At 52.7% G+C, this 20828-nt stretch overlaps 5 protein-coding genes across 5 annotated transcripts; 1 reads left to right on the top strand and 4 right to left on the bottom strand.

The window, feature by feature from the left end:
• Positions 1-3789: 3789 nt before the first annotated feature.
• Positions 3790-6384, bottom strand: BO66DRAFT_207438 (Mis12-Mtw1 family protein). Its single transcript, XM_025642574.1, has 5 exons — positions 5975-6384; positions 5051-5833; positions 4826-4990; positions 4608-4776; positions 3790-4552 (listed from the first exon to the last, which is right to left on the bottom strand). Exons 1-5 carry the CDS (start codon positions 6210-6212, stop codon positions 3922-3924), a joined length of 1986 nt encoding a protein of 661 aa, XP_025499348.1. The 5' UTR covers positions 6213-6384; the 3' UTR covers positions 3790-3921.
• Positions 6385-7184: 800 nt separating this feature from the next.
• On the bottom strand, positions 7185-11171 carry BO66DRAFT_395344 (putative phosphatidylserine decarboxylase Psd2). Its single transcript, XM_025648200.1, has 7 exons — positions 10939-11171; positions 10809-10853; positions 10523-10738; positions 10045-10465; positions 8492-9985; positions 7679-8430; positions 7185-7611 (listed from the first exon to the last, which is right to left on the bottom strand). The coding sequence occupies exons 1-7, from the start codon at positions 11080-11082 to the stop codon at positions 7447-7449; spliced, it is 3237 nt and encodes a 1078-aa protein (XP_025499347.1). The 5' UTR covers positions 11083-11171; the 3' UTR covers positions 7185-7446.
• Positions 11172-13398: 2227 nt separating this feature from the next.
• Positions 13399-15449, bottom strand: BO66DRAFT_358765 (putative MFS glucose transporter). Its single transcript, XM_025644951.1, has 2 exons — positions 14988-15449; positions 13399-14922 (listed from the first exon to the last, which is right to left on the bottom strand). Exons 1-2 carry the CDS (start codon positions 15084-15086, stop codon positions 13552-13554), a joined length of 1470 nt encoding a protein of 489 aa, XP_025499346.1. The 5' UTR covers positions 15087-15449; the 3' UTR covers positions 13399-13551.
• An 896-nt stretch (positions 15450-16345) lies between these two features.
• ssn3 (cyclin-dependent serine/threonine protein kinase SSN3) lies at positions 16346-18128 on the top strand. The gene is made up of 3 exons (XM_025648199.1): positions 16346-16485; positions 16715-16874; positions 16934-18128. Exons 1-3 carry the CDS (start codon positions 16431-16433, stop codon positions 18003-18005), a joined length of 1287 nt encoding a protein of 428 aa, XP_025499345.1. The 5' UTR covers positions 16346-16430; the 3' UTR covers positions 18006-18128.
• A 120-nt stretch (positions 18129-18248) lies between these two features.
• Positions 18249-20628, bottom strand: BO66DRAFT_358760 (putative metaphase-anaphase transition protein (Mlo2)). Its single transcript, XM_025644950.1, has 4 exons — positions 20422-20628; positions 20281-20335; positions 18550-20194; positions 18249-18468 (listed from the first exon to the last, which is right to left on the bottom strand). The coding sequence occupies exons 1-4, from the start codon at positions 20535-20537 to the stop codon at positions 18461-18463; spliced, it is 1824 nt and encodes a 607-aa protein (XP_025499344.1). The 5' UTR covers positions 20538-20628; the 3' UTR covers positions 18249-18460.
• Between the last annotated feature and the right edge of the window lie 200 nt (positions 20629-20828).

Genomic DNA, 20828 nt, shown 5'->3' with positions numbered 1-20828 from the left:
TTAGGGGCCGCATTCAACCATCATCTCAGTCGAGTATCACATCACATCGTAGTGCAGGATCTCGGCAGCGGCTCTAGTAAGGAGAGGGGGAGGAGAGAGAATCCATGGCAGATGACGAAGCTTCTGCAGACCTCTTTCGAATTTATCACATGGCGAGACTCGATGCGGCGACCGAGTGGGACAGAGAGAACAGGGGATAATTGATATTGGGACTGATGGAGTGATGTATGGAGAGGAGGAATGTTGAAGTGAAGTTGAAGTTGAAGTAGAGGTTGGAGGAAATGGAGGGAATTTTGAAGGACTCAGCGGTGGGCGGCTTCCTGAACGGGACTGGGAAGTCCCTGTAGACTTCAATTTCAATCAATCTCAATCTCAATCTCAATCTCAATCTCGATCTCAATCTCAGTCACTTCCTCTTCTCTCTCCGCCATGCAATTCTTCTATTTCCAATTGTCATCTTCCACGAATTGTTCTCAAACATTAACACGGACCTGGATCCTCCACTAAAATCTACTAGAACTACCCACATAGTATACACATAGTATACACATACTGTTTGTGGTTAGATTCCATGGGTAAGCTTTCTTCGAGCTCATTGCATCGCAGAATTAAGTGGTATAGGGGAATTGTCATGCACCTCTAACTAGTGAAAGAAGGAGTGTGGGGTAAAACGCGCGTTCAAGCAGTGGACGATCTGCAAGATATTCGACATGCAGCCAGCTACTTAGCTACCTGGCTCCGAAAATGCCTTGGATGGTTGGATCTCCCTTGCTGTCATGGAGTATCCTTGCCCCCTCCCCCTCCCTCTTCCCCCCTGATCATCAATCAGAATGGGTCCTGGATCCTGGGGCTAATCACATCTCTGTATTGGTTTTTGCAATCCACAAGTGCAAATGCACGGTGCACTCAGGGGATCTACAATACCTACTTTTAGCGGCTCACCGGATTCGGCCATACCGCATCACTCCCCGATTTTCGAGTGCCTCTGGTGGTTTTGCTTCAAGTTGAGGACAAAAGTTCCCGATACAGATGTCGCAAGAATCTTCATGTCTGTTTCCATCCTTCTGTTCTTCATATCACTTGCATTCAGGGACATTCGCACTTGCCTACGTACACCGATCCGCCGGCTGCAGACAAGCTTCGACGTTGGAACTAAAAAGACGCCTCTGGCTCGACTCCTTGCTTGAGGCTTGCTTACCGGTCGGCGTGGCGATAATTTCGCCGATCCCCGGTCGGAACCCGATTGAGACAACTGGAATGGCACTTGAGGATTAACAGCTGGCTTGTCGGGATGCGCAGAGCTAGACTGGATGATTGAACATTGCCCCACTCCCAGCTCCAGTGCGGACTTGACATTCCATTCGTACTGCGAAAATAAATATAGAACACTCCCAGCGATGTCGACACACAACCCCCTGCCCCATCTTCGTTGTTTAGTGCTCCGCACTATCGGGAGAATTTGCAGAGCACGCTCCCTCAGAAGAACCAGCTTGATCGCTTCCACCATTCTTTGCTGTCCCGTACCTGCGTCGAGCTGCTTCCGAGCACCCTGGGCTTGTATGACGCCCCTATCCATGATGTCAGTGGGTATTCGCATCTGGTAGATTGCGTGGCGCCAGGTCACACCGCGCACAGCCGAACCTGGTCTCATCTCCTCTGTGCTCGGACGGTGGCTGGTAAGTCCGCTGCGTGCCTATCTAAAGCTACACTGACAGATCGACTCTAGGAGCTTACTTACATCCATGTTGCAGCCATCGCCTATTCATTCCAACATGCCCGACAGAGTCCCAAGCTTCATGCGACCGGGCTTGTTCAACCCAGAGCGGGTTCGACTTCCCTCCCGTCCGACGCTGCGCAGTGCTGCCGAGGATGGCGGTGTCACCTGCATGAGCGCAAGGACCAATCTTTAATTCTGCAAACCGGAATGAGAGCGAAATGCGTCACACCGGGGAGGCAATGCAGCCGTGCCGGCGGATGTAAGTCTCCTGTCATGAAGGTCTGCGCGCTGGCTGCTGCCACTGTGGGGAAGGCAGGGAGGTAGCTTGTGTCTGATTGTCAGTGCGAGGGATAGTGGCGAAATCCGCACCATTCCGTCGTCAAGGTAATTGGGGTGACGTTGGCCATCTTCTGGAGGCGCTCTGAGACATGGCGAGTTTACTGTTGAAGAGAATATAATTCATCATGATTGCGCCTGGGACAGGGATATGGGCATTTTGCGCGCAGGGATTAGCTTCCAGCCTGTGGGTCGATATAGAGTCCAGAATAGGTTCTAGGTGAGTCTTTATACTGAGACAGAGACCATCTAGCTCGGTGTGACAAGACCTTCACCAAGCAGAGGCCAGCCAAACCCCTGTACAATCACAGTATGATAAGGGAGGTAAGCTTATTATCGATGGCAGCAAGTCAATTGACTCCATTCGCCACCATTGACTCCTCCACCACTCCCCACTCGCATGACATTCAGTGTAGTCAATTCTCGTGAGTCAAAAGCATATCGACTGTCTTGAACCCTCTTTCCAGATTCTGCAGCGGCCAGAATCGGCCCCTCTAGAGCTTCGTAGCTATCAGCGAGTGTGATCATCTGAACAGGTTGCAAACCTTCTCTGCCCATGTCTTAGAACCGCCTCGCTAGAAGTGCTCCAGACCAGCGCCGTTCACCTCTGCAACGCAAGACATTATCCAAACCTCCCCAATCTCATCTCATAGATAGCTAGCTCCCCGTCACCACAACAGACATCACATGAAACCTTGAATCCCAACGCTTTTGCCTCGAATCCAGTAGAACATCTTCGATTTCCCTCTCTCTCGTCCCTCCAAAATACCCCGATCGAATCTCACGCAGTAGAGTGTCAACAAGAACAATAGCAGCAGCAGCAACAACAATAACAACAACAACAACAATACAAACACCATCACCCCAGCCCCCCAACCCAAACAACAACCTGAACACCCCCCGTGTCCCCCTAAGGTATGGTATCCAAGCACAGTAGAACGAAACCAAGCGTCACACCCACACCCGTCCCCGTCCGTCCGCATCACGTCCCCGAAATCGCACACTGTCCAGTACATCTACCTCCATCCCGTACTGTACCCCGCAACAAAAGCGAGCAGAAACAACCCACCCCAACCGCGGGGTTTCTGGCGTAGCGTAGCGTAGCTTCTGCACGATGATGCATTCATTCAGTTACCACGGTGTAATGTAAAGGATAGCTAGCTACTGCAAGGGTATGGTACCCGGGTCTGACGCCAACTTACTTGCTACTGGGGGCCGAGGTTTGCGGGGTGGGGATATATCTTTGTTTTGCTAGCGGGGCAGGGCACTTTCAGCACCAGCGAATTCTTCTTACATGCAGTGTTTACTTCCGCAGGATATGGTTGTGTTAGCTCTTGCTTGGTCATGTTTGCTGACAGCTGTGGATCCTGTTACTGCATTGATTGTGCTAGAATAGAGCGATCTGTGGGAAATAGAGCCGAGTACCTACCTAGGTATGGCTCATTCGAGTTAATCTACTGCCCACCCACCCACTCGCCAAGTATCAAAGAAACCCCAGAAATCAATCACTTCACTCTCCAAGCTCCATTGCTAGTGCTAGTGCTAGTGCTTCAAATCGAATCAACCCAGCTCAACCCATTCCATCCCATCCCGTTCCATCATGACACCCACGAAAACAAAATCAAACCCGCCAAACGAACCCGAGAAATCAAAGACAAACAACAAGGGAAAAAAGGGCTTACACCGGGTCCAGCCCCCACCAGCAGCAGCAGCAGCAACAGCAGTAGCAAGTAAAGGTATTGGTATTAGAATTCAGATTTACCAGAAGCGAGAAAGGAAAAAACCGAGCGAGAAAGTGAAACCCCTCTTAAAAATGCTGGCAGAATATTTGCAATCCATTCGCTCGTATCGTACGCAAACCATACATATCACGCTCGTCGCTCTACCCGGCTCAACGCCCCCAGTATCACACCTAGGTCTTCCTTGGGCCGGGGCCGGAGACTGAGGTCCTTGTGGTCGGTCGCCGAGTCGGTGCTGGCCAGGCGGCGGATGCTGTTGCGGGCGTCGCGGGCTTCGAGGCGCTCGGCGCAGATGCGCAGGACCTGCGAGGAGACGGCGTCCGAGGTCGAGCGGTACAGTTCGAGGTTGTGGATGCCGGCGGCGAGAGAGTCCAGCGTCGGGGCGAGGGTGCTGGTTACGCGGGAGAGGCGGGTGGAAATGGTGGTTGGGGACATTGGAGAGAGGAAAGTATCTGTTGCGGAGGTTGTTGATCTTGCTGCTGCTGCTGATGGCGGGTCGGTGTCCATGGGCTCGCCGTCTGTCGGCTGTGGTGGTTGTGGTTGAGGTGGTTGTTCTTGTTGCTTGACCGTCTCCGGGTCGATCTGGGCATATATCCTCCGCTGAGACGGGTCTAGTACCGATAAATCGATCGGCTGGTCAGGCCTGGATAATGATAGTTGTGAAGGTTGGCTGGGATCTGTCTCGAGCGGTTGTTTTTTGATACGGGGAATATCCGGCGGCCGTAACAGAGCATTGAGAGCATGCCGCTCTTTCTGTAGCCTGTTGTCAAACGTGAGCAGTCTGGCCAACACAGAGCCCCTAAAGCGAGACGTACTTCTGTATTAAGTCCTCCAATTCCTTGATCTTGTCCGCATTCTGGATGTTCTTCGGGTTCTCCTTCTTGACCACCACCGCGGGAGGATCCAGCTCTTCCCGTTCGAACCAATTAGAGAGTGTGGAGTTCGACTCAAAGTCTTTGAGGAGCTCCTCCTGTATAACACGTGCTAGGTTGTCTTAGCATGTGCATCGCAATCCCAGGAAAGGTGCACTTACCCGCTAGCCGAGCGCTCTCATCCTCTGAGCGCGACCCAGAAGGCTTATCGCCTATGGCTCGCGTACCACACCAGATCAAAAGCTGCCGCATTCGACGCGGCTCCGTTAAGTCTGCGGCAATATGCTTATAGAAATCCGCCGTGTTAACCTTCTTATGTGGTAACGCTGAATTATCCCCGTCAGCCACTCGTGCCATGGAATCACCTGCGGATCAATAAAACCCACCGTTGGACGCCCCCGAGTCGATCAGCGAACTCGCTCGCCGACCTCGCATCCCCAGACTACTCCGCCGATTGTTCCCCTTCACGGACTTCTTCCCTCGCATCTCCCGATTTCTTTGTATGACCGGCGTGTCGGCCAACGGCAATGAAATCGTGGCCGTGCCAGCCTGCGGCGGCCCTGGAGACACGTATCCATTGCGAAGCGACGCTCGTCGTGGTGGTTGTTGTCGTTGTTGTTGAGGCTCTAATTCCGGCTGCGGCGTCGGCTGCTGCTGTTGTTGTTTCTGCTGTTCCTCCTTCCTAGAATTACTAGGTCGGCCTTTCCTCCGCTTCTTCTCCAAGGGAACCGTTTCCCCCTGATCTCGTTTTCGCGTCGAGCGTTTCGCACGTTCTGGCTGTGGCTCAGGCTGTGCCTGGGCTGGAGGTTGCGACTCCGGTTCTTGCTCCGGTTCCGGTTGAGGCTCGGGTTCAGGCTCAGGCTGGCTCTCCTTCGCCTTTGCGGCTCCCCGGGTTGTCCTCTTGCTCGTTCCCTCGCTCGGCTTCGTTTTTCGTCTCGTTTTCGTGGTATCCGTAGTAGTCTCTGTCGCAACCGCAGCAGGCTCCACCTTCTCCTCCACCACCTTCTTCTTCGGTGGTCGACCCCTTCTCGGAGATGGCTGCGGCGCTGTATTCAGATGCGAATTTGCCGACAGAATCGTGGGTTGATTTTTTTCTGTCGACGGTCTGGGCTTCTTTGTCGCGATGCGCGTAAATTGGAAACCATCGTCTTCTTCCTCATCAACAGGCACTACGCACGGGAAAAAATGAAAATTAGCACGTCCCGACCAAACCATCCAGAAAACCCGACAAGAATCGCTGTCTTTCAAAGCCACCCACATCCTCAAACCGAGGAAAATCTCAATCCATCCAAACAAGCAAAGCCACTCACCTAACTTCCTCTTCTTCTCCCCAGCACCTGTACCATTCGCAGTCGCACTCGCATTCTCCTCGCCTTTATCCTGTTTACTCAGCCGCCGACTCGATCGTCTGCCCCCGCCTCTTCCAGGCGCGGCAGGACGCGCCTGCGCCTGGGACGTAGCCATATCGATAGCCAGTAACGGTCCACGACGCTTCGTCTTAGCTGTAGTGGTGGTGGTGGTGGGCGTCGCCAGAACAGTGATGGTCATGTCAGGGACCGACAAAAGGGGGTGAGGATGTTCGATGTCGAGTCAATTGGCCTTCGTTCCTGGTCGGAGTTTTCGCACGTCCGGTCGCTCAATCGGATCTTTTCACATCTAAGATAACGCAACCTCGTCGGAAATTGTAGCGCATCCAGTGGGAGCGCAGGCCACGTCCAAGTCGGAAAAGTTTTGCGTACGTTGAATGTCGAATGAGAATGAGGAAAAAAAGATGATTATTCCGCGATGTCGTAACGGATTCTCCTCACTCCGACAGCAGATGCGATTCGAGTCGATCAATTGAGGGCCGGTCACCAAGCTATTTGTATTCTTTCAACAAGATAGCGCCGATGTCAATCACCGACGAAAGCGAAGTCTGGAATCGAAGTTGTCGAGGGCGGGCGGGTTTGGGTCGTCGGATGCTGCGTTTTCCTTTCCTCCGGCTGGCTCGTCGGTCGTCTTTGGGTGTAAGGCCCGGCTGGTATATCGCACGGTCGCAAATCGACAAGGCCAATCAGTGGAATCTGTATTGTTGATGGCGTAGGTGGATTGAATGAGAGGGGGTCGGGTTGAGAAGGTTTGTTGTCCGAGAGACGTGTGTTGTCGATGCGGGTTGCGCGCGAACCACCACCCGCACAGATTGTCCCGGGGCAGGTCGCGCTCGTAGGCAATTTCTCGGACGAGTAGTCAGCTCTCCCTCGGCGTCCGGCAGAGCTATCGCGATGGAATCCCGCTCCTTGCGCAGACGGAACTCTGATGCTGGCGTGGGGATGACGATTGGGGGGGGGGGTTTGGCCTTGGTCGGTCGGTCGGTCGCCGCAGGCACGCGGTTGTTTTGGTCGTGGCGCGTGGGGAGAAGGCGCTAGTCCTTTTCAGGATGACAACTTCCAGCTTGTCCCGCCAACTCGATTGCTACTATGACTTGGTGAGAAGCACCAAATGCCAGGATTTTGGTATATATAAACGAATTCATTCACATCTGGCATAATTACCTATATTCTTGTATCAAGACTATGTACAGTCCACCCACTTTTCAACACTCAGCCATGCCCATCACACCTCATACTTATAATCTTTTTTACAAAATGAGTTTCTCAATCGCTATGCAGGCTCCGGGCCTCTAAGCGTACCTGTCAACGCCCGAAAGAATAAGAAAAAAAAAATAAAGCAATATACCCCGCTTGGCAAAAAAGGCTGCAAGAATACAGAGCATATGTAACAAGATTACAATGCAGAACATAGTCTACGGGAGAGCAGGGACATCTTCAGTAGGCGGGGCCAGACTGCCTTCAATCCGACGCTTCGCAGACTGCATCTCCTCAAGAGAGATATCCTCGGATTTCTTGGGCATGTCCGGTTCGAACTGAGGAATATCGGGACGATGACCCACAGACATGCCGACCCGGATCTATTTTTGAGGAAAGGCCGTGTTAGCTTAAGAATCATGCGTAAGGAGCAGTAAGTGGTTGTCTTACCAAAGTTTCCAAGGGCCCCTTCGAGTTGTCCACCAAGTCACTGTCGAAATTAATCGACCCCTCCTCAAAGAGCAAAAGAATGGTACTTCCTCCAAATTTAAAGTAACCGAGCTCTTCGGCCCGTGAAACCTGCTCCCCAGCCTTTCGTGTAATGACTGTGCTTCCAACCATCATGGCTCCAACACAGACCACCATGACACGGCCATGAGCCGCGGAATCAATTGGCACGAGAACTCTCACGTTCTCGCCATACACGTCGAGAGCAGAGCGGATCGCCATGGGATTGACCGTGTAGTACTCACCCTCAATAGTCTTGGGGGTACCCATAACTCCGTCCACGGGGATATGGAAGCGATGATAATCTTGGGGAGCAAGACGGAAAACACCCAGTGCTCCATTCTTGTAGCGCTTCACATCTTCGGGGTAAGCATCGCCGAGGAGGCGTTCGATAGAGAATTCTCGACCTTTAACCCAGATATTAGTCGCTTCATCCATACGGTCGAATACAACCGCTCGACAATCAGCAGGTGACACAACAACTCTGGGCTCGTCCGGCGCTGAGCAGGGCCGGGCACCGGGTTTCAGTGCACGGTAGAAGAACTCGTTAAAGTTATTAAACTTCTCGATGGGCAACAAGACTTCGGACATATCAAGTTGGTGGAAGTTGATGAAGTCCCGGATCTGACTGGCAGACGCAGGATCATCGTACTTCTTGCCCTGCTTGATACTCATAGACTTCAAGATTTTGCGAACTATAACCATGGTTAGCGAGATCTTTTGAACAACAACCTTATCTCAGGTAATGAGACATACTTCTCTTCTTTTCCATTTCTCTGCTCTTAAGACCCTTGTACAGCAATCGGATACCCAATCGGACATAGACACTCATGCGCTCCTCATTGATTTGCCCAGTAATTCGGTCCTGGACAAGGATATTGGCCGAGTTGGCTCCCAGCTTGTAGCCACCATAACCAATCTTCGTGATGACTTTGGTGTACCATTTGCGCTGCGCCTGGCTGGAGGTCACGAAGCCTCCCATGACGAGGTTGTCCACCTGCCTCCAGTCCCGGCTTGCGCATGTGGCAATGTGCGTGATGATGTCGGCATCGGAACGAGAAGAGAGCCGCGGTTGATGGCAGAGGGGGCATTCTCGAAGCTCAATGACGTGCTCCACACCGCGTTCATCTCCCAAATCGTCAGGTTGAAGGTCTTCCTCAACCAAGCCCGGCTGCTCTTCGGTGGGTATGGTAGGAATATGTGTAGTCTGAGGGTCATGGTTGGCTGGCAGGCCAGCGTTAAGCCCTGCAATGAGCTCATCATCACCGCTCGACTGTTCCTCACTATCCTGGCTGATCGATGATGATGTGGGTGAAACCTTTCTGCCTGCCAGTCTCGGGTCTTTTTGGAGTGCCTGAAGGGTATCTTCTAGGCAGATCACGGCTTGATCAAAGGTCAGATCCATTGTTTCGCTGGGTTGATTTTCCAGACTGAAACGCTCGAAAAAACTGTCAATTGTGGACTCCTTCAAGGTGGAACCAAGAGTGTCAAGCATGGTAGTCAGTTCAACCTTGTCAATACGACCGCTATCGTCTGCATCGTATTGTTTGAGCATGAGTCTCCAGAATTGCTGGCGCAGGGCACGATACGGCATATATTTGGCCTTGACAATGAGTTCAGGCGAATGCTTGTCTTCCCATCTGTCCTTATTCTTCAAACTGAGTGGGATGCGATAAACTCGAAGCCCTTCGCTATCAGCCTCAAGCGGGGAGACGGTAAAGTTAGCTAGCGTAGGAGAGCTTGAGAGGCTGGGAGTCTCGGTGTCTTCCGGGACACTCCGAGGTGGAAGAAGAGTCGATTCTCCCTGCTGTGACTGGCCTGACAGGGACGTAGAAGAGCCCCTTGGTGACATGCCTAGTTTAGGTGATCTAGACAGGCTGCTGGTCGAGGGAGAGGGGCTGACCGAGATCTTCGGAGCTGGTCTCGCAGCAATGTCCGATTCAGAGCTCGTCAGATCAGGAGTCTGATTTGATAAATCGTACAAGCCAGTCTCAGGATCGGCGTTGGGAGCGGATTTGATCAAGGTCTGCAATGGAAATCCGGCCGACGCGACAAAGTCATTGCCAGAGAACTTGTCCCTGTCCATGACGGTGAAGCCGATCGTATAAGAAGTTTCATGCTTCATGACCTGGAACACCATTTTCTCGTTGTATACTGGATTAAGATTGTGACGAACAACCGGTGTTCGAAGCGTCTTTCTTCCGAGTGAGGTGACAACAAACGGGTCCATGTCGAAGGAGGTGCGCGTCACTTGATCAAGAATTAGCTCAACCATGACGAGTTTGAGGATGGGCAGAGGAGAACCATACCATTCCGTTCGGGCGGGAGGTCCGTCACCTTTACAATCTCCATGAACACGATACCTTGCACTCCATTTCCTATACCGGAAAACTGGTAGGCTCTTGCTGCCAAAGATTTCCGTTTCAGACGTTTAAGGCGCAGCCTCCTTCTTCGCTTTTCCACGATCTCTGGTTTGGTGGGGTCGTCCGTCTCATCCGACGTTTCTTCATCTCTGTCGACATCCTCTGGTGAAAACGAAGGTACCTGCGGGAACTCATCTTCGTCGTCCCCAGCACATACCAGGGTTCTGAATTTTTGATAGACTTCTTCCGCAGGGGCATTGGGGTTTGCCGGATCGATGAGAGAGAACTGCAGCAGGATTTCCCCAGAGATGATACTGTCCTTCTTCTTCGAAGACTTTCGTTTCGAGCGAAGAGTGTACCAGGTTGGCTGCAGGCATCATGTCAACTCGCACGTCCAGGTCAGTCGCGTTCCGGGAAAATGTACCTGTTGATGGACCTCGCCGCGGCTGAATATCTCCTCGAGGGCAATGTCGAATTCGCCCATATAGTCTTTGCCGAACCGATCATGATCCCAACAGATGCACTCCAATAGTGGTACGCCGACCACGGGCATCTCAAACGTGACGTTCCATTCTGGGTTCAGGGTCTTTGGTATCGTGGGTGTTGACTGTCGGGCCTCTCCAAGTGTGACTATCATGTACTGAACAACAAGGTGGCTCGTTAGCAAGCGATCAGCTGGTTCAATAGCTGGAATAGGTTTTATGCCATACCGGGTCGCTGGTTCCTCCTCTGTCCTTAGCTGCTAGATTCCTCCCCTAGTACAACCCAGCAGTCAGTAATGTCGAGGAATGCGGGCGGGACTTCCGAGCGGCTCCGCGAATCTGGGAAGTGCGGACTCACCCGAAGAACGGAGACCTTGAGGATCAAGGGCTTCGTGTCAGACATTCTCATGGGACTGGTACTTCTGCTTTGACCGGGAGTGGTATTGGTGCTTTTTGAGCTCAAATGAGTGCTGAGCCGTTGTGGCAACGGTAAGCGCACCATGATGATGGACCGTCGGAAAGTGCGGGGAGGGGAAGAAGACAGGCCAGACGGAGCCGGGGAGGTGACGTCGCGTCGATACTGAGGACGGGAAAATGATCGGAGAGTGGGATTATTTAGGGACGCGTTCGTGAGCAAACAGGGATATTAGGGGAAATTGCCTTGAAGGGGGCTAATCAGCATCTGGAGAAGGGAACAGGAGGAGGAGCTCCCCAGTCACAATGACGGAGAGTTGGTCGCGGTGGTTGCCTGTCAAGGTTGAGTGCCGGGCGATCTTAGGAAGATCTGGTGGCTCCGGGCGACCCAGCAATCCCACGAGCAAACCAGCACGGTCGCAACGCACTGCAATGAGCTTGGGGCAGAGGTAGGTATACGCACCTTGCGATTGACACCCTTTAGATATGGGAGATCAGGAGCATGGCGAGGAAAACACAGACAGTGATTGTTGAATGGTGGAAGAGTTGTGTGGAAGGATGGGGGGACGTGGACGTGGACGTGGACGTGGACGTGGACGTGGACGTGAACGTGAATGGGAAAGTTGACTGCGCGGCTGAGTGGGTGAGACCGAGTGGGTTGCGCATAGACTTTATTTCTTTAGTGTATGGCCTCCATCGAAGCACGGAGAAAAAGGAACAACAAGCCAGACGGACAGTCTAGATAGATAATGGACTAGATAGACCAGACTGTCCTCTCTCGTATATGAAGTGGGGTGGCCTCGATCGACTAGGAGGACATTGCCGGAATACGGAGGAGAGGAAAAAGAAAAAATAATCTAAAAAGTAATGAAAACAAGTACAAAGTACCGAGTACTCGAGGAAATGACAAGTTGACATTTAGCCAACTAGCCGATTTAGTGATTGAGTCTCATTGATTGATTCATTTTATTTATTCTTCTTCTTATCCTCGGCAACGCAGGACTACTTCGGAGAGCGGAAATAAGAAGTAAAGTTAGTTGTGGCCCTGCTTTTCTCTCCCCCACCCCAACCTCACCCCTAGAATTCACTCTTCGTTCTCTTCTTCCATGAATGATAATGCAGCTAGATGCATTTATCGCACTTATGCAAAGCATTTGTCCCCCTAAACTGGCTAATCTTGGTAGAGAGAGAACGACGTCAGGTCCGAGAAGTTAGTCTCATCTCCACCACTCAACGCAGTCGAGTGATCAGTGATTGTGGCTGCCTAGTCCAAATGAGTCGCTCTACATCACATCCCCAACTACAATGGGAGGTTATCTTCCTAAATATGGTACCGGTTCATGCTGCGGGAATTCTTTTCCTGTTCTCCCCTACCGAACGCATCTGCCATCCTTTCTGCTGCATCAACTGTAGGAGAATGAGAAGGAATTGAAGGAAGGGAAAAGGTCTGCCTGCGAGTGCTTCCACGGGACAGCCGATTGTCCTACTTTGTGGATGTCTATGGGTTTCTTGCTGCCTGGATAGACATCTTCCCAGAATAAAACCCCTCGGGGATCAGAATCAGGATCCCATGGAAGACTCCGTAATGGATTCCATCCTTGGCTTGCCTAAGCAGCAGTCAAAGTCCCCTGATTCCCTGAAGCAGGGCTGAGCGATCGTGTCCCCACTTCGAGTGTCAAAAAGGCTCCAGTAGGAACCGGCGGAAGGGCTGGAAGGGAGTTGTTGGGATGAGAAATCGCAATCTTGGATTGGACGATATTCTCTCTTTGCTTTGAAATATAGTCTACCATAATACGGTAGTATAGTTATAGTGTAAAGGAGGGGCGCCCGCTGACCAACGGGCCATTCCGCGGCCTCCGTACAACAGCGTCTCGTAACTTACCACCGTCGCAATGCAGACAAGCCTCCGTCCCAATCATCCAGCCCTATAGACTGGTAGGTACAGTGTGGAAGCATTCTGGCGGTTGAGATATTATAAACCTCCGGGCCTTAGGCTGCTTACCTTTGAATCTTGGCGATCAATTTGCATTTTTCTTGATTCGGGCCAGAGAGGAATATGAGCTCAGCCAACCTTTTGTGTTTCAGACCTGAGACGCGATCTTCCCCTGTAAATGTCTGTCAGGTTGGACACAACTTTATGCCAACCTGTAACCAACATCCCAACGAAAAATAGGGGCTGAAGCCTCAACCTCAAGAAAATACATGTTCTCAGCACATGTAAGCAGTCCTTTGAGCGAGATGCTGCTGGACCGCCATAGTGCTGATCGTAATCAGGCTTCGCCAATCGTTATTGCAGTCAAGCGCACCCCTTAATGCCAAGAGTGACACATAAGCTGTGGCTGTATGCGAGCTTTCGCATTGACAGCTCTGTTCGAAGAGATACTACTCGATTTAGACTATGAGGGTACTGGAGCTTAGCAAGTGCAAACGCTGGATGCCGTGGGGCTAAATCTGTCTGCCCTTCAGGCAAGTCGATTGAAGTCCTTTCCTATCTGTATCCCGCCTTTAACCCATCCAAGACTATGAGCCAACAATAGCGTTTCTGCAATAGGTCGGTTTAGTCTCTTCTCCGTCGATCAACCCTGCCCCAAACCTCATCGGAGCTGGTTTTGCCCTTGGTTTCAGGAACCCGCCAGTAAATGAACGCTCCGAAAAGACAGGCCATAGCAGCAAAGACCCAGTATATCCTGCCTCGATCCAGAGCCTGGTTCAAGACAGGGAAGAATTGCGCCACAATGAATGTCGCAATCCAATTGGCCGCAAGCGCCCAGCTCTGTGCGGCGCCCACAGCCTCCGGACCAACCAGCTCAGACGCAAGGATAAAAGGCACAGGACCGACACCGACAGCAAAGCAGGCCACAAACAGTAGCACAGCGATTGCAGACAAGGCTTTCTGGCTGGTGTATATACCCAGAGCTAAGAGCAAGGAGTTTACCCCCATGCCGCTGATGCTAAGCAGAAGGCATTTCTTACGCCCGATCTTGTCGGGCAAAGGAGTGCAGGCAAGTGTGATGACCAAGTTGATGCCCGAGATGGCCACTGCCAGTAGGGCTGCGGTAGTAGGAAGGATGCTCTGTAGAAGCGAGACGCTGTACATGATGATGCTGTTGATCCCCGTGAATTGCTGGGCAATCATGACACCAACGACGGCAACAATAGCTGGTCGATAGTAAGAATCTGTGACGGCTCTGAGGATGGTGACTGGTGGCTGCGTCGGTGGCATATTGCTCGATGGTGGTGTCAGCAGCGACTGCTCCTCTCCCGAGCCATCTGCAGCATCAACGGAGGAACTGGACCAGCTTTTGACCTCCTCTTCAATATCAGCATCCTTCCCGCGTAGACGCTGAAGTACCTTCCTAGCCAAGCTGCCCTTCTGATGCTCCGCAAGCCAGGTGGGACTCTCCGGGACCAGAAAGAGTCCCAGAAGCTGCAGAGCCCCGATGAAGCCGGCGACGGCAAGAACGACCCTCCACACATTTCCGTAACTCAAGAAGTATCCCAGCGTTTGTGTGAGCAGAATCCCGACGTTCGTCATGACTTGCGTGAAGCCGCCGAAGAAGCCCCTTGCGGCAGGAGGGGCTATTTCGGAAACATAAATTGGACCAACAACAATAGCAGCCCCGGATCCGACTCCTGATAGGAAGCGGCCCAGACTCAGCAACGGTATGTTGGATGCGAAGGTCTCAGCTACGGGACCTAAGATATGAAAGATAGTCGTAGCGCGGAGGGTGGATAAACGACCGTGTTTGGTGGATACTGGCCCTGCCAGCAGAGCTCCGACTAGGCCACCAAGGGTGTAAATCGAGGATACCAGGCCGAACTGGGACGGGTTCATAGGGATGCATTGCGGAAGTGAAGCTGCACTTGTAGTGGAGTGAATGCTCTTCTGCTCGCAAGTGATGACGGCTTGAGGTGCGTTTAATTCAGCCTTGACGGGTCTTCAAGTCAGCAAAGAAAGTTAGATGGAAAGATGAAATGGCTCCCGATGCCTACCAGGTGATATCCGAATTGCAGCGGTCCTAGGGTGGTTATGAACACGAGATAGACCAAGTACGGCGTGACCCTAGATCGGGTCGACTCCCCTGAAGCCATTCTATGGTTGAAAATTGGAAACTGCAAGGATATTCCTCGTTCAATAAGCAAGTAGTCGACCAATGGAGCCTTTCAAGTAGGTTTTTTCGGTCCAGTCATCACCGATGTCACAAAAAGGAGGGTTGTTGCTGAACGCCGAGCTGCGTTTAGATGACGTTGCGGCTATCAGTATGCATCGGGAGAAGGAAAGTCCGTTTGTCTTATCACCGACTCAGGGGCCGGGGTTGATAGGGAGTTTGCTACAGAGTAGCAATGTGAGCATTGAGGTACTCTGTAAGGAGTCTGAGTTCTGTGCCTTGACTAGACAGGCAAGTAACTATGTGTAGTGGATGGTTACACATGTATACACGTAACTATTGTTTGTTCTTGTTGGTTGTTGATGCTGCTGCTGCTGCTGTTGTTGTTGTTGTTCTTATCAACCAGGGGATCGATCTTCTGCTGAGTCAGTCACGCTCCCCCTCTCCCTCCGAGAGTCTCAATGCAGCCTCACTTGAATGGTCACGTCTCTGGCCCTTTCTCACCACCAACCATTGTTGCTCATTTCTAAGTCATACCTAACCTACCTACCTAATCATCAAGTCTTTTCCTGCAGGTCTTATGCTCTTCTCATAGTGGTGGAGATCAGTGTCTCCGTATGCATGATTCACCTCACTGTCCTTGCCGACTGCGAATAGTTACTTCCCTTCATCCAACAAGCTACTGCTACTACTCCCCGTACTAACCAGTTCAATCGAACCACACCACACCAATTCTCTCCCGGGCATTCCCCCCTCTCACATCCACTTCTTCTTTTCTTCTTTTTCTCTTCTTCTCTCTCCCTTTCTTCCATGAGCCTGACGAACCCCCCTTCCTCATCCGGTCCTCTAAGTGCGACTTCCAGGCCTACTGCGGCCACCCTCAGCCAAAGTCTGTCTCTAAAGAACTTGAAGAGTCTGCAGGCTACTGTTGATGGTAATCCCCGGCCATAATTCATTATCCATTCATACTCGTACATACATACCTACTCAGTACTCCGTACTCATACATTATTACCCTATCTATTTATTTTATTCTTCTTCGTCTTCGTCTTCTTGTGCTTCTCCACTGCTTCCAAGTTCCAACCCACCCAGACTCCGTTAGCACCCCGTCTGTCTCCACCTTTTGCCACCACTCAGTTCTCCAAGCGCCCTTCTACTTTCTTGACCTGGGCCCATCACTATCACGATGTCCACTGGTTGATGATTGAAGAGTGTTAGTTCTAAATTACTATTTCTTTGGTGGCATCATTAAATGTACCCGAGCTATACTATAGCTCTCGAGCTTCCTGAACGGGTTTGAACAAAAGAACTGTCTAGTGCCTCCATCATGTTTGGCAAGAGCTTTCCGTTCTATAATTCTGTCGCCGGGTTTTATCCACGTGGTAATTGCTGTCCCTTCGATCTCCGACCCTCTTGTTGCCGGCTACACGCTGCTGCTATACGCTATACCCTCACTTGTTGAAATTGTCTACCTTGCTGTCAGCAATCTCGGGTTGACTATTTTTTTTCTCTCTGTCCCCCAAGACTCTTGCTTCTAAGTTCCGATTGGCTGATGGGTTGTCACCGAGGAATACTCTCACTGTGAGTGCTAACATAATTTTCTATACTTAGAAAGCACAGATTCGCGACGGCCGCCAGGGACCGGTTACACCAGTAAAGTCCGAGTGCGAGATAGATACCACATTGTGGGTTTCATCAGCAGCGGTACATATGGCCGAGTCTACAAGGCGATCGGCAAGAATGGCCAGAAGGGCGAGTTCGCCATCAAGAAGTAAGTAGATTGCGGAGGCCTTCACTTCCATCAATTCGCTCGTCGCTGACCGACTACAGGTTCAAGCCGGACAAGGAAGGGGAGGTAGTCCAGTACACTGGTCTCTCGCAGTCCGCGATCCGAGAGATGGCTCTGTGCTCCGAGCTTGACCATGCCAATGTGGTGCAACTGGCCGAGATCATCCTGGAAGACAAGTGCATCTTCATGGTGTTCGAGTACACGGAGCACGATCTCCTGCAGATCATCCACCACCACACGCAACCGCAGAGACATGCGATCCCAGCGGCGATGGTCAAATCGATCCTGTTCCAGCTGCTGAACGGCCTCCTCTATCTCCACACCAACTGGGTGCTGCATCGAGATCTCAAGCCCGCGAACATCCTGGTCACATCCAGCGGCGCCATCCGCATCGGGGATCTCGGGCTCGCCCGCCTCTTCTACAAGCCCCTCAACTCCCTCTTCTCGGGTGACAAAGTCGTCGTCACGATCTGGTATCGTGCCCCCGAGCTCCTCATGGGAAGCCGGCACTACACGCCCGCGGTGGATCTGTGGGCGGTGGGGTGCATCTTCGCGGAGCTGCTCTCGCTGCGGCCCATCTTCAAGGGCGAGGAGGCCAAGATGGACAGCAAGAAGACGGTGCCCTTCCAGCGCAACCAGATGATGAAGATCATGGAGATCATGGGCCTGCCGACCAAGGAGACCTGGCCGGGCATCGTCTCAATGCCGGAGTACGCCCAGCTCCAGTCCCTGGCCGTGTCGCGGGCCCCCGGCCATTTCAGCCGCTCCTCGAACCTCGAGGGCTGGTACCAAAGCTGCCTCAAGAACAACGGGTACTCCGCCAACGCGAGTGCGGGCACCCCCGGCGCGGACGGCTACGACCTGCTGGCCCGGCTGCTCGAGTACGACCCCACCAAGAGGATCACCGCCCAGGAGGCCCTGGAGCACCCGTACTTCCGCAGTGGCGGCGCCATCTCGGCCAACTGCTTCGAGGGGTTCGAGGGCAAATACCCGCACCGCCGGGTCACGCAGGACGACAATGACATCCGCTCCGGCAGCCTGCCCGGCACCAAGCGGAGTGGCCTGCCGGACGATACATTGATGGGGCGAGCGGCGAAACGCCTGAAGGAGTGATCGGGATCGCCGTCTGAATATCTTGAAATATAGTCTCTGCATATGGGCATGGCGTTCAGGTCGCTGTAATTAACGGGTACGAAATACATAGCAACGCATTTAGATGGAATACAACATAAGCACATAGTACTGTACAATCTGCACCTGACTTCGAGTATCTGGGCTCACCGTAGGGCGATGCCTTCCTAGACCAAGCAAAAAGAACACACATTACAAACACCATTACACGAATTCTATTCGTGAGATAGATAGATAGATAGTCAAAGATAAATGAATCTGCTCCTATTTGAAACCCAACCACGCCGTTCCCATTCAATCGTGCCATTTCCCATATCATGTGGTCCTGAATGAGTATCCCAAATCATTCTGCAACTGCAACTGCAACTATTAGACCTCATAAATCCCCAACCCAACCATATCTGACCGGTTAGATCAAGTAGATACCAAGAGTAAACTCAGTAACCTATAACCCCGCATAATTAGCAACCACAACAATGATCAACTGAAAATTGGAGAAAATGTCGAGGAGAAGAGGAAAACATACCATTCTGCTCCCTCCGACTATCCCCATCGTTCCCACCACCGCCACCGCCGGTATCACCACCACCGGAAGAAGCCTGGCCCGCGGCGGCGGCCTCCCGGATATGCTGGTCATCGCCGCGCAGCTTCTCGAAGTAGGCCTTGATGTCCTCGGCGGAGACGGCGGTGCCGCTCTCGGCGAAGGGCTTCAGGAACTCCTTGACCCGGTCGCGGAGGTGGTTGTAGACCATGGCGCCCTCGATGGCGCGCACGCGGTCGATGTTGCTGAGCGCCGCCTCGCCGCGGTCGAGCAGGCTGCCCGTGCCCGTGCTGCGGGCGCCGTCGCCGTGCTGGTGGTCCCCGTCCTCCGACACGGGCGGCTCGTAGGCCTCCTCCTCCTCGCGGAGTTGCGGGTGCGCGGCGAGGGTGTGCGGGTAGCAGTCTGGGCAGCGGCAGAAATGATCGCGGAAGGTTTCGGTGAGGAAGAGGGAGAAGGTCTGGGGGGGCGGGATAGTGGGGAGGGTGGTGTGTTTGGGGGCGTTAGGTTGGTCGGGTTGGGGTTGGGAAGAGGAAGATGGTGAAGCGGTGTTGGTGGTGGTGGTTGGTGCTGTGACGGTGTCGGTATTGGTGCCGGTGGATTCGGACGTCTCCTCGTCCTTGATGCGCTTTGCGGCGGGCTCGGCTGTGGGTTGTGGTTCAACGTCGTCGTCGTCGTCGGCTTTGCGTTTCTTGGAGTTGAGGGTAGGCTCAGATTGCGCGCTGGTGGTGACGGGGTTGATTGGTTCTGCAGTCGTCGGTTCTTTGTCTGTCGCTTCGGCGGATTTGGCTTCGGATGCGATTGGTTTGGCCAGTCCACCTTCTTTGAAGACGGGGGGAAGGAAGCCGGTTGTCCCCGCGTAGCGCTTCAACCACGGATTCGAGTCAACGCATTTGTAGCAGATGAACATGTCGAAGTCAGCTTCTTCGGGGAACCCGGGTGGGAGGGGCGTCTCCTCGTCGTCGTCATCATCAACTTCGTCGCTTTTGTTGTTGTTGTTGTTGTTGTTGTTGTTGTTGTTGTTGTTGTTGTTGTTGTTGTTGTTGTTGTTGTTGTTGTTGTTGTTGTTGTCGTTGTCGTCACCATTCTCCGCTGCTACCGCATCTTCAGCTTTCAGTTCCTTCTGCTTCTCTTTTTCCTGCTGCTTTGCGTTCTTGTACCAGTCGCGCGAAAGCCCGATCAGGCACTCTGGATGCCACCAGTCCTCGCCGCAGCCGCCTGTCTCGACAGTCCCCACACCCAAGCACTGGAACATCGTTCCCCGCTCCTGATTGGGGTCATAGTCCTCGTCGCAGCCGCAGAACCTATTCTGGAAGTTGTGGTTGTATTTGTTGCCCGGGTGAGGTTCCTCGGAGTGGACGCCTTTCGCGCCGGTGTGCGGGTCATTGCGCAGCGTGCAGGGCGAGCTCGATGGCATCCGGGTTGTCCCGCAGTCGCAGACAAAGTTGCGCTTGCTGAATAGCTCGACGAGGTTGTGTTCCCCGTGGCAGGCGATGGAGCAGGAATAGCATACGGCGGCTGGTGTGTATGATGCATTCTCGTCGGAGGATGCGGTAGGAGGGGGGTTACAGGTGAGGCAGGCGAAGAGGGATTGTCGGAGGGGACCTAGAGCTTTGGTGCAGGTATCGAAGGACTGCGCCTGTCAGTACGATGTGTGATATGCGACAGTCGATCCATCGTCGTTAGGTTGTCTGGTTGGGAGTAGAAGGGCAGGCTCACGTAGGGAAGGATCTCGCGCGCATCAGCTTCGAGGCGAATTTGAGACTCGATGAATCTGACAGACAAGACTCGTCAGTACTCGGATATCTTTAAAGACATTCCGACAGTGTATGCCGTGCGAAACAGAATTGAAAACCTTACTGTCTGGCAGTCTGCGAGTTCTGGGAGCTGAAGCTTTCGCGACGGTTGATGGGATCCTGGGCATCTTTCGGCGGCCCATTGCTGGGAGCCGGTTTGGATGCCTCTGAATCGGCCATGTTCTTGTGTCTGAGTTGTGGTGAGTAGCTCTATAGGTCAGCGGAGGGAGGAGTTTATTTGACTGAAGAAGAGGGTTGTGGTAAATTAAACGGTGGTCTGGTTCTGCTCAGCCTTCGAGGAAGCTCGAAGCGCGCGCGGCGCAAGGCGATTTAAGTGTTTGCCCCGTTTGCATGACCTCACCTCTGCTGCTCGATGACGGCTACTTCGGGCCGGTAACTTGAAGCTCATATTGCTTGCCAGATGCTGGCTTTACTCAAAGAAAAGGTATGAGCTTAACAATTCCGAATTCA

This window comes from Aspergillus aculeatinus, assembly GCF_003184765.1.
Source record: "Aspergillus aculeatinus CBS 121060 unplaced genomic scaffold BO66scaffold_62, whole genome shotgun sequence".
Lineage (NCBI taxonomy): Eukaryota > Fungi > Ascomycota > Eurotiomycetes > Eurotiales > Aspergillaceae > Aspergillus > Aspergillus aculeatinus.
The sequence above is the reverse complement of the archived record's forward strand: the minus strand, read 5'-3'. Positions and strand labels throughout refer to the sequence as shown.